This window comes from Mobula hypostoma, chromosome 21, assembly GCF_963921235.1.
Source record: "Mobula hypostoma chromosome 21, sMobHyp1.1, whole genome shotgun sequence".
NCBI classification, from domain to species: domain Eukaryota; kingdom Metazoa; phylum Chordata; class Chondrichthyes; order Myliobatiformes; family Myliobatidae; genus Mobula; species Mobula hypostoma.
In genome coordinates this window covers 25,261,942-25,275,205 of record NC_086117.1, presented here as the reverse complement: position 1 = coordinate 25,275,205, position 13,264 = coordinate 25,261,942, and the positions used below count along the sequence as shown (strand labels likewise).

The following is a 13,264-nucleotide window of genomic DNA, read 5'->3' as shown; positions in this document are numbered from 1 at the left end:
ATTAGTTTTTCAAGTACCTCTTTAACACTTCTTATAGTTTCTTCTCAAAAGAGAACTCCAGATCCTGAACAAAAGATAGATCCCTCAACCCTGCTCTCAATTTAGTAAACTGCATCATTCAACCATTCGGTATCTTTGCTAAGGTGCTCAGAAACTAATATAATTTGTTGGTACCTATTCAGTGATTTTTAAGGTTTAGGATAACTTGCCTGCCCCATTAATATTGCTTTATAAACATTTATCTAATTTGTTTATTCATTTGGCTCTTGAAAAACTTACTCTAGAGCTTGATAAAAAGCAGTTAGGAAATTTGATTGCTAACTGTGCCCTCCCTGTATAATTCCCTGATGACATTTGCCCTAGGTATCCATCATATCGGAATGTGGTAGAAGTAATCACACTGTCAAGTCACCTTGCACACAATCACACTGTGCTTCATCTGAATCAATAGGTTATTTAAGATGTCAGTGAATCACAACACAGGAGTCTGCCATTCAAACCATCTCAGAGATATTTCTTTGTAGGAAAGGGGAGAATACGAGTCTCTTTTAATGTTTATTCCATATGTTTTCCCTCTTCCATTTTTAAAAGTGCACTTATAAAGCCCCACAAACCAGAAGACTGATCTCTGTCCTTACATCCCCTTTAAAAGCTCCATTATTTGAATTATATTGCTTCTCCATATTCTTCTAATAATGCATTGTTTACAAATTAACTGGATTACATTTTATCTACCTTTTGTCAGCCCATTTCACTCATTTACTAATGCTCTCCTGAAATCTGCTACTTCCTCATATTTTCCTAGTTTTGTGCCATTAACAGACTTTGAACTTATATTTCCTACACCTATGACCAAAATGAGCCTAAAAGAAAAATGTCTGTACTGACTTACTGTCTGGAGTTTGCAGCTCAGTGGGAATTTTATGACTTGGCAATTACTTCCACTCACAAATGTATTTACTCTCCACCATTCCCCATCACTGTGTTTATTACCCACCTTAAAATACATTTCTTTTTTCACTTCCTCTGCATCCTCCTCACCAGTGCCTAAACGGTATTCTGGGTTCTTTCTCAGTAGCTGGAAATAGTGTTGCAGGGCAAGGTGGAGAAAAGGGGGCAAGAAAATGCTGTCACCATTATTGCTATTTACTTACTTTTCTTTGTAATCTTTCTTCAGAAAGGCAGCATGCTCATGCAAATAAATCAGTTAGACTGACCTTCCTTATGATTGAGACCACCTCAGTCGATAAGAATCGCGGATAGCGTACCTCGTTATTAACTATGCTATCAAATACCTCGTCGTCATCGTCTCCTGGAAAAGGGGACTGTAGGAAAATAAAAAATACTGTCATATTTGGACAGGGGATAGGAGGCTTAGAAGTGTAAATAAATTAGCACAATGATGTTCTGCGCAAATGAAATTTAGAAATGTTATGCTTCAATTTTTTTGTACACTTCTTCATTCATAAAACGTGTTATAGAAAAGGAAAATAATATCCAGGAAAGTCAATGATTTCAAATTATTGTGGTTAGAGAGCTGGAGCAGTTCATCTACCTGGCTTCTAAGATGAATGCTTTAACTAAGCAGTCCTTTGATTGTATTTTGATTTTACCCATGATTAACTTATTTAATTCCACTTTTCCTCACACCATAATCCATTACCAGCTTTGAGTAGAGTATATGTGAGGCAGTTTGCCCTGGCCTGTTATTGTCTTACGTTCAGTCAGGCACCAAATGGTATTCCTCAATTTCAGCCATTTCTTCACTATGTGAAATCCAGCATTGTGCTCAGTATCTTATCCAAAACCAACAACAATGAAAGGATCATCACAGAAACAAGCTTATGTAGTGCCTAGTTCAAGGAAGTGAAGATCTTACCTCTCCCACCAGCATTTCATAAATTAGGACTCCTAGACCCCACCAGTCAACTGCTCGTGTGTAGGAGGTTTCAGTCAGTACCTCTGGGGCGAGAAACTCAGGAGTTCCACAAAATGTATTTGTGTGATCACCAAAACCCATTCCTGCAAATGAACAGATTTTATAAAAAAGCATTAAAAATATAGTTGTGAAGATAAATGACTACAAAATAGCAGGGGCCTATCTGGGAGAATCTCAACACCCAAGAGTTTAATTCCTTTAGAAGCATAAAAGTGAGACAGAAACCTTAATTTGGTATTGATGTATCAGAGTGTAACTGAAGCTTTAATTCACTTTTTGCTGGAATTTCCCAGCACAATTCTTGACCCAGTAAATTGGGAAACAACTCAACTACCAGAGCTCCTGCCTTGAAGAAACTGAAATCTTCATCTTCCTCATCTCGTGGATGCATTCAGTTACTCCCATAGAGTTGTTACTGGGATTAAAAATTCCATGTGGCCACAGAATAGAGACTGAATACAATTAATATAGTAGCACCTAGGTGTAAAGGCAAACCTTTTAAAATAGTCAGCCAAGAATGATACCAATGCCTAATAACAAAAACATTAGCAGAAGTCCATCTGGTCTGAAAAGCACTTTCTCTTAGCACATAAGGTAAAATTAGCCAGCATTTTCTGGCTTAGTTTCATATTTTCACTATCTACTGTTTTTAAATTTCCATGTATAGATTTAAGAAAAAGTAGTTTTTGCTAACTTAAGAAATATGCACTTCCTTGAGAAGTTGAAATTGCAAAAGCCACAGTCACTGATGAATGCTCACACTTTCTGCCCCAAATAATCCTCTTGTTGTAATAGTGCTCCATCTAGTGATTCAATTAAGATCAACGGACAATACTATCCTTTTCCCCAGCACAGCTCCGTAAACTTCCTATGTACTTGCCCTAAAAAAAAACTTACTGGAGCACATTTCCATGGTTCTCTAATATCTCACTCATTCAGCTATGTACATTCAGTGGCCACTTTATTAGGTACACCTGCTCGTTAATACAAATATCTAATCAGCCAATCATGTGGCAGTAACTCAATGCATAAAAGCATGCAGACATGGTCAAGAGGTTCAGTTGTCATTCAGGCCAAGCATCAGAATTGGAAAGAGATGCAATCTTAAGACACTTTGATCATGAAATGATCATTGGTGCCAGACAGATTGTTTGAGTATCTCAGAAACTGTTGTGGGCGAAAACCCCAAGAGATCAGCAATCTCTAGTGTTTATAGAGGACGATGCAAAAACATTAAGTGAATGGCAGTTCTGTGGGCAAAATGCCTTGTTAATGAGAAAGGAGAATGGCCAGACTTGTTCAAGCTAAGATGACAGTAACTCAAATAACCACACTTTACAACAGTGGTGTGCGGAAGAGCATCTCTGAATGCACAATATTTCGTACTTTGAGGTGGATGGGCTACAACAGCAGAAGACAATGAACTTACACTCAGTGACCACTTTATTAAGTACAAGAGGTCCCAATAAAGTGTGCACTGGGTGAATTTTTAGCCTGGACAATGGTCTCTGAGAATTCAAGAATAGAACATCCTGGTTAAGTCCAATGACCTTCCACTCTTATGTGACATCAACATATATACACAGTCAGAGGCTATTGACCAGAAGTGAATACATTGATTTCTTCTCCCTCCCTATTCCTACTACCTGATGGCCAGGCTGCTATATTGGTATATCAACTAATTGTAACTGAGATAAAAATACTCAAATTCAATACTATTCACTATTCTCACCACACTACCAGAAATACAAATAGCCATGTAGAAGTAATAGAAACTAAAATTGCAGGAAATGCAAAGCAAGTCAGTATCTGTGACCCTGTGCTCCTTCCATTAGAACCATCTATTAAGCAACTCCTTTTCCAATATTTGTATTATTTTACATAAGAATACAGAGTACAAGAAAATATATATCAGTACATTATACTAGATCACATATAAAGACCCTATATTCATACAGATTAATTAATTCATAATATAATAAAATTACTATATTTCAATGTTAAAAAAATCTAACCCACTACCAAGACCGAAGCTGATTAGTAAAGAAAAGAAAAGTCATCGTCTGTGCTTTAACAGCAAATCAAAGGTTTTGAAAATAATTCAGAAAAGGTCCCCACGATGTTTGAAAGTCTTGGCTAGATTCAGAGATTGAACATCAAACCTTCTCTAAATTTAAACATGACATCACATCACGTAACCATTGAGCATGGATAGGAGGGGCCGCATCTTTCTATTTAAGCAAGAGCGTCCTTCTGGCCATAAGAGAAATAAAAGCCAAGATGTGCAAGTCAGATGACTCCAAAATAACATCCTTTCCTCCAGCAATACCAAATAAAGCGGTCAAAGGATTAGGCTTAAAGTTTACTTTAAAAAGTATCGAGAAAGTTTGAAATACTTATTTCTAATATTTTCCAAGACTCGTTCTAGATTAAATAAAATTCATCTTCAGAAAGATAAAAAGAATGGAGGATTAGCCTTACCAAACTTTAGATTTTATTATTGGGCAGTTAATATAGGAAATCTTACATTTTGGTTATATTACTTTAATCGTGAGGATTGCCCAATGTGGATTTTTTTTTAGAAGCTAACTCTGTCAATAAATTTTCTATTATTTCTCTTCTTGGATCCTCACTCCCTTTGTCTCTGAGTAAGTTAACTGATAATCTGGTAGTTAAACACACTATGAGAATTTGGATACAATTCCAAAAATACTTTGGCTTATTGAGATTTTCTCTTTCAAGTCCCATTTTTTTAAAACTATTTTTTTAAACCCTCTATGATTGATGGGGCTTTTAAAGAATGGGATAGATTAGGTATTAAATGCTTTCAGAACATGTTTATAGAGGGAAGTCTCTTTTCATTTGAACAACTGTCAACTAAATAGTTTACCCAAAACTTATTTTTTTTCGATACCTACAAATAAGAGATTTCTTACAGTCTCAAATAAGTACATTTCCTAAAAGTCCAGATAAGAATCCATTAGATGTAATTTTTAATTTGAAACCTTTTTATAATGGATCTATATCTAATATTTACAATATGCTGTTGGGAATAAGAAGTGTTCCTTTAGATAAAATTAAAAATCTTTGGGAACAAGATTTACAGACTTTCTGAGGAAACTTGAAATCAATTTTTTTAATTGGTTAACACTTCATCATTATGTGCCCACCACTCTCTCCAACAATTTAAAGTGGTCCATAGGGCCCATATGACCAAGGATAAGTTGTCTTGTTTTTCTTTAGATATATCTCTGTATTGTGATAAATGTAATAATGGAGAAGCTTCACTCATTCATATGTTTTGGACATGCCCGAGTCTTGGAAAATATTAAGCAACTCAAAGAAAACAGGGAAATTTACCCTCTTTACACAGTCCAAAGTCACCAATTTTAACATAACCGTCAGCATCCATCAATAAATTGTCCAACTTCAGATCCCTGCAAAAGATAAAAGGGCAAAAGAAAAGTTAAAGTTCTGCACTCAGTAAATGTTTACTGTACAAGACATTAGAAGTGAAAGGACTCAGATAGTTAGAACAAAAGCAGAAACAGGAAGTTTGAAACTTAACCAGGAAATATAGCAGTGACCATTTTTTTCTTTGCAGAACAAGGTTTAAATCGATAAAGGTAGGTTGGATAAAAGGACAACAAAAAGAAAAAGTTTATGATAGGCTAGTATGCAGAAGAGATTTAACGACAAAGAGGTCATGCAAAAGATGGTAGTTTATATTGGGTTGGGAAAAAAATTAAAAAGTAAATCGGGAATTGTGTAAATATCAAATAATTATCTGAAAATAATAGGAGGAGGCTGGGATGAAGAATGTAAATCTGAAATGTCAAGTCCAAAAAGTTGTAATCTGTCTAATCAGAAGAGGTGTGGTTCCTTGACCTGAAATTATCCAATTTAGTGTTGTTATCTGAAGTTGTGGAGCTTTGAATTGCATAAAAATTGACACACATTGCTCATAGGATATTTTTAGCAGCAAGCCTACAATAATTAAAAATTGTTTGTGCAGTTTCCTTGCAAAAGCAGATCAGATTCAAACTAGAAAAATTTTAAAAGGGCAACTTGTATTGGCAAATGCAGGCAGTTAACCTTCATGAAGATTTGCATTTAATTCGTGATTCACCAACACTGACTAAATCCTACTCAGCACTCTGCAATCTACCACAGGATCCATTGAAACCAATATTTTTTTTAAAAAAAGACAAAAATTTTGCATTCTGATTGACTACCTCTGAAAGTTCTGTGAAATAAAACTATTACTACTTGTCCAGGTATTGACAAGCCTGTAGCTCTTCCCATCGCAAAATTTCTTCAGTAAAAAAAATGACTAAACTAACTGGGTTTGTTCACATCGACTTGAGGAATAAATTGGGTGTGGAAGGAATAAAGAAACATCAATCATTTATAATTATATAAAATAAAATAAATGAAGAAAACAGAAGTCTGTGGTGTCAGGGCCAATTACTTTTTGATTACCAGGGTGAGCTGTGTTTGGAATTGGAATAGGACTAACTACATGGGAGTTAATGTAACAACTAGGAGTTAAAGGCTGTACATGACCGTTGACTACATGGTACTTTATAGCATTTCCTATCATATAATCCTATATCATAATTCTTTTCCAGTTTTCTGTTATAATCTTATAGCATCGTATTAGCTGTGGCATTACTGAGTTGCAAAAGCTTTAAGGATTGGGAATGGGAGTTCTGAATAGTACTGCTCTGAGAATCCTAACCTGCATGGTGCATGCAAGATAGGTTCTGGGCTGACAGAGTTCCTGTACGGGGCAGAGATTCCTCCATCTAGGAGATGGAATGGAAATTATCAGGAATCAGTAAATGACACAAATCAAGTTGGCATGGCAGCCAAGACCGCATTGTGAACTTTCAGAGGAAATATCCAATATTTTAAGGAAATAGTTTAAGAATACCAATAGGTACAGATCTTTCAAATGTACATGGTTTTTAACAAGCATACTTGAGTACTTAAGCCAAGGTTACCTGTAAACTATACTTTTCTCATGTAGAAACTGCAAGCCAAGAATAACACAGGCTGCATAAAATCTGAGGAAACACAAAGGATGCAAACAACCAAGTGAAAAGTAAACTTGATCACAATAATACAGAAACATAGGAAAATGAGTGTGGTAGGTAGTTATCTACAAAAAAAAGTCAGTTATTCAGTTGTTTGATTCTAACATAAGAGCAGATTTTTTCTTTTCATAGACAAAGGTGGACCCCTACAACACGGGAACATGCCCTATGACCCAGCAAGTCCAAACCAACCACCATTAAAGTAATTCCATATTATCATTTTTCTCAAAGCCATTTAATCTTGTTTGTTTTTAAAAACACTTCAATATACTGCTTTTGACTACTTATGACAAATTTAAATCACTGTATGTTAACTACTACATGTTCTAACAAATTGGGGTTCACAACGGAAAACTGGCTATAGTGATTCACACTTTAAAAGATTGCTGATTGAGCTGAATTAAAGGCAAATTAATCAATGATTGTAGTACAGATTCAAGCCTACATTAGAAGAAATGCAATGGTAAGTGTTAGGATAGATGAAGTATTTTCTGAAATTATGACAAAAACTGTCCTCCTTTAGATCTAGGTATTAATATCAGTAATAAGTATAGTTATGGTATAATTCATTGACCAAAGATACCACCACATGACAGAAAGTTTGCAAGTAGCAGATCGCAGCCAGCCAGCATCTGAAGCATGCTGTAAGGAAAGGAAGCAACTTCCTCTGACACTGAAAACGTGGGTTGTGAATGAGATTTCATTAACATTGCAGAGTGAGCTTTTGACGGGCAGATTGGCTTAGCATTGTTTCCTTTCATACCTGAGTAATTCTTAATGCTCCTTTTGAGGTGAATTTTAAATTATTCAACCAGAATGTGGGTTTTGCTATGAAAGCCAGAACTTACTGCTCATACCTCTGAAGTACTGATTTGGGTTTAGACTTATCAGCAACTTTAAAAAGGCAGAATACTCCAAAACAAGAACATTGTAAAAGTTACTAATTGGAATTCACAATGGATTATCAGTTTCATTACAGAACCACAACTATATTATACTCTTTACCATCTGAACCTGTGGATCACCTACCATCCACATCACAATGCAATAAATGGGATAAGGTACAAAATTCTCAAGGACCACTTACCGAGCCCGGGGTTCTGAGAAGACATTGGAACGAATGTGTTTCATGAGGTCTCCTCCAGGTGCGTACTCCATCACAAAGCAAACGTGACTTGGTGTTTGAAAGCATGCAAAGAGGTTCACTAGAAAAGGATGCCGAGAAGAGCTTGCGGTCTCAAGGATCCTTTTCTCACACATCAGACTAAAAATCAATAGATTGAATAAATGAGTGAAGAGCTTTCTTTAGCCATCTTCATCTACAACAAATGGCATTTTTAACCTGTCTCAAAATATGATTAACTGTAAATAACAGGCAGAGATTCAATTTATAGTTCACACAGAAGTAATGGAACCTTCCACAAGCACTAGTAAAATTCCTGCAGTCAAGTGTCAAAAATCAAATAACTGGACAAGAAAATATTGAGCAGTTAGTAAAGTTGACAGAACAATAGCATATTATTCTGCAAAATTGTAATTGACTTTAGGAGGAGGAAACCAGAGGTCCATGAGCCAGTCCTCACTGGAGGATCAGAGGTGGAGAGGGTCAGCAACTCCAAATTCCTCAGTGTTAATATTTCAGAGGACCTGTCCTGGGCCCAGCACGTAAGTACTATCACAAAGAAACCACGACATTGCCTCTACCTCCTTAGGAGTTTGTGAAGATTTGGCATGATATCTAAAACTTTGACAAACTTCTATAGATGTGTAGTGGAGAACCTACTGACTGGCTGCATTACAGCCTGGAATGCCCTTGAACAGAAACTTCTTCAAAAAGTAGTGAATACGGCTCAGTCCATCACAGAAATATCCCCTCCCCACCACTGAGCACACCTACAGGAAGCGTTGTCACAGGTAAGCAGCATTCATCCTCAGGGTCCCCCACTACCCAGGTCATACTATCTTCTCACTGCTGCCATCAGGAAGGTGGTACAAGAGCCTCAGGACCCACACCACCAGCTTCAGGAACAGTTATTACCCCTCAACCATCAGGTTCTTCAACCAAAGAGGATAACTTCACTTGCCCCATCATTGAAATGTTCCCACAGCCTATAGACACACTTTCAAGGACTCTTCATCTCATGTTCTCGATATTTATTGCCTGTTCATTTATTATTCTTTCTTTACGTATTTGCACAGTTCGTTGTCTCTTGCACATTAGTTGATCGCCCAAGTAGGTGATGTCTTTCATTGGAAATATTATGGATTTATTGAGTATGCTAGCAAGAAAATAAATCTCAAGGCTGTATATAGTTATATACATGTACTTTGATAATAAGTTTACTTTGAACTTTTGAATCATTTTAGTCTACTTGACCCATCCACAGACTTTGGAGTTGCTCACCACATTAGTTTAAAAAAAAACTCTTCTTTCAAGACTCTACTCCCCAGGTAACTCTCTTCTCTAGCCAATCTTAGTCAAAAAGCCAAAGGAAATACAGAAAATTTGAAATAAATAGCAAATGCTGTGAACACTCAGCTGGTCAGGCAGCATCTGTGAAGAGAGAAGTAGAGTTAAAGTTTCAGAATTAAAAGGTCAAATCCTGATGACAGTTTATCAACCCAAAATGTTATCCATTTCTCCGTGGATATTGCCTGACCTGCTGAATATTCCCCAACACTGTGTCAGAGTTGAGCTCTTCTTTTCTTGTCTCAACATCTTCCTCTACCACCAACTTTTCTCATTTACATTCTGCCCCACAATGATATCACTGGGGAGTGGAGGGCATGGGTTTAAGGTAATTATTAAGATTAAAGGTGGGGGAGGTTAAACAAAGGGTGACAAAGGTATGAAATTTTCTTCCTGACTGAGTGGCAAAGGCGGATATTATCAGCACAAACTCTTGAACATCTGGCTCTAACATACAAGTCCGCAATTGCACTTGTTAACATGCAGGGATACAATTTGTTGTACAAGTGACAAACGTCTACCTGTCCACTTCATCTCGAAGCACTATATTACATTTCTTCAAGGCTTTTATAGCAAACAGTCTCTTTGTAAACTTATATTCTGCAAGAAGCACCTAGAAAACAGAAAAAAATATTAGGACAGAAATACCATCATTTAGCTACAAGTTTTTGAATGAAATCCCCATACCCTCAGTTGTGCCAAAGGATCCCATAGGTGTCAAATATATTTCTGTCCTTCGTGGGAAATGAATACATCCAGTTTTACTGAGGGACATGTTGTGTGAACAATTTTCCACTTCCAATTCAGGGATACAACAAATTTTAATGCTGCTAATAACTATTCACTCTGTCTCCACGCACTAAATATGACTTACTATTTTCAACTCTTGACAAACTTGGCTCCAGTGTTTACTATGCTAAACCCAAATTCATTATAAAGAAAGGGTTTTTAAATGCTTTTGATTCAGCACCTCAGACCATTACACCTCCAAATATAGTAAATTTTCCTAATATCATAACCTTCATATTCTAAATATGTGCAGCAGACCCTGGAGTCAAACAAATTGTTATTCATTTAGCTAACACGATAAACATTGCAAAACCAAATGCCTTGTTTGATTTCAGAAGACAAAAAGCTTCAAAAAAAAAAGTCACTGAGGCTATAAATTAATAGACAGTGAATTATTAGATATACAGAGCAAGTTTATGGTTAAATTTTATTGCTTGGTTTGTTATAAGAAATGATAAATCTTCCAATTCAATACGAAAGGAAACTGAATGTTGAAATTGTTCCCATGTCTTACAGCAGCACAGCAGTAAAGGGAAAAATAACATGCATTCACACAAGCTTGTTGTGGATGGGTTATGAAGAAAGAGATCCTACTCAAGATCTGCCTAGTAGACACAATTTCTCCTAGCATCTAAACAATGAGCAGCTAGTTTCTCCAACTTTCAGAAAGACACCTCACGTCAGCAGTTAATATCAGAACGTGAAGTGAATTGGGACTAATAGAAATTGACAGATATTTTTAAAGTCGAACAGACAAAAAAAAACAAAAATCTTGCAGAAGTGCTTCCAGCAATTTAAAATAATGATTGACAGGCATGAATGGGAAAAGGAAGAAGAGGAAAATGATTCTGCCCCTGAATTTTGGAGAAAAAGGGGAAAACTGTGCTGAAGAAACACTGAAATGGGATCTTACACGTGTCATTTCCTAGCTAATCAGAAAGATAAATTTGTACAATTTGGAACAAGGGATTCGTGCTGTTACCACTGCTGAACATGTTCACAGTACTAATCAAAGTGGCTCGATTCAAAAATCAAGCCTCATCTCATTTAATATTAAAATTTCTCTAGAGATGAAATTAATGCTCCATACCAAATGGTAACTTACAACAGTCAACACTGCATTTCTGAATGTTCCTAATACTATGTCAGAAATACAACATGCAAACGTTAATATATTATAGGAAAAAAATCATCATGCACCATCAAATTTATGGTTGTAATCAGATACACAAGTAAAATTTCACTGATAATTTATGAACAGGGAAAAAGTCTTTTGATATATCAAAACCATATACCTGTTAACATATCCAGGGACTTGCAAGATAAATTACTGAAATAACTCAGGTGGTGAAGGCAGAGGCATTGTTTGCTCCAGACTCCAGCACCTGCAGCCTCTTGTCCCTCCATTTTCAAGTTAAACAACTGACAATAATGCTAAGATCACCTTTCACCAGCTTAACAAAAATTCAATTTGATATACCTAGGAAGTAGTTAATCTATTGAATTATTAAATCTGATCTAAATTGTAGAATGTTAAGAGAAGGCGCTAAACAGCAAGGTACTAAAAAGGTGACAGGAAGATTATAAATACACCCATACCTTTCCAAAATGACCCTGTCCAAGCAAGGCCAAACAGCAGAAATCTTCAAAATGTAAGGTCTGCAGTCTGTGAAAAAAAAAGTTAGAATATTTTAAGAACTACCACAATTAGCCAAGAACAGACTAATTAGTCTTGATAAGCTTAACACTGTTGTGGATTTGACCATGTTTCTTTCCTTCAATTAATTGAAGAAGCTTGGAAGAACTTATTATCCACGCTCATACATGAAATATTATCACTTAAGGTAGTGAGTGAAATATTGGAGACAACCATTCAATCACAGAGCAAAATAAAATTTGATGGGGGAGGAAAGAGATGCAGGAGAAAATCAAAGTACACAAAACAAAAAGAGGGCTATAGTCATGGATGTATTACAAATATGAAAGAGCAATCTAACATCTGGTGAAAAAACAAATTTATAGGCCAATTCAAAAATAATTCAGTCAAAGGCACTGGAATTCTACTGACTCAGCTGAAGTGGAGTTCAACCCAATTAAGCCGTCAGCCTTGTCAATGTTTTGTACATATGACTAAGGTTCAGCCCTTACCTTGGTGCAATGCAAACTTGATTGGATACATCTAGAAATGGGTTAATCTGTTGAGTTGCCATATTTGTATCATTTTTAACTTCATCCTACAAAAGTGATAAACAACAGTTGCATTAATTTTCTTACATGTGGTAAACAGAAGAATACTGTGGAGTTAAGTAACTGTCTTTTGGGTAAGCAAATGTATTGAGCAAAAGTACAGGTGGTTTATTTGCTTGCTTATCTGATTATCTCAGTGAAACAACACTTCAATTTTAAAATTCCTAAACAAAATTTCTTTGTTATTGTCCCTCTCTATTGCTAATCTTCTTCAACACCGTAATTCTCAGAGGGCAGTGTTTTGCCAGTTCCAATCTCAAATATCCCAGACTTCAAATCATTCCACCACTGTCATCTTAATGCTTTCAATTGCCAAGGTACTAAAAATGAGAATTCTTGCCATAAATCTCTGCTCGTTCATTCATTCTCTCAAGTGCTCCTTGAGATTGTTGACCAAGCTTTACTGCATTGATATCTTGCGCAGTTCTGCAACAATATTTTGTTTGCTAATGCTCTAAACTTCTTTAGGATATTTTACCCTATGTGAATAGAAGTTGCTGCTATGGTGATTACATATATAGCCTTTTATTTTCCAGAAACAACCCAAGGAACTTCAGCACAACAAGCTTTGAAATGTAATCCCTTACATGGGTCAGTTCAATCATTCATATTCAAAGTAGTGAAATGACCAGTTGGTATACTGCTAAAAGTGATATTGATTGAAGAACATTTGCTCTTGTTATCCACCTGATTTAACATAACATATAGCTGCAATTAAAA

The 13,264-nt window shown here is 36.0% G+C and overlaps 1 protein-coding gene across 4 annotated transcripts in view; it reads right to left on the bottom strand.

The window, feature by feature from the left end:
• The window catches only part of LOC134359882 (serine/threonine-protein kinase N2-like), a 38,198-nt gene that overhangs the window by 2,719 nt on the left and 22,215 nt on the right, over positions 1–13,264 (bottom strand). For 3 of the 4 annotated variants that reach the window (XM_063073674.1, XM_063073677.1, XM_063073675.1), the window contains 9 exons: positions 12,446–12,531; positions 11,897–11,963; positions 10,030–10,121; positions 8,126–8,302; positions 6,946–7,008; positions 5,300–5,376; positions 1,880–2,022; positions 1,218–1,325; positions 998–1,078 (listed from right to left, as the gene is read on the bottom strand). In XM_063073674.1, the coding sequence (XP_062929744.1) occupies positions 998–1,078; positions 1,218–1,325; positions 1,880–2,022; positions 5,300–5,376; positions 6,946–7,008; positions 8,126–8,302; positions 10,030–10,121; positions 11,897–11,963; positions 12,446–12,531 (894 nt within the window). The remainder of the gene's footprint in view (positions 1–997; positions 1,079–1,217; positions 1,326–1,879; positions 2,023–5,299; positions 5,377–6,945; positions 7,009–8,125; positions 8,303–10,029; positions 10,122–11,896; positions 11,964–12,445; positions 12,532–13,264) is intronic. The other variant, XM_063073676.1, reaches the window with a different exon arrangement.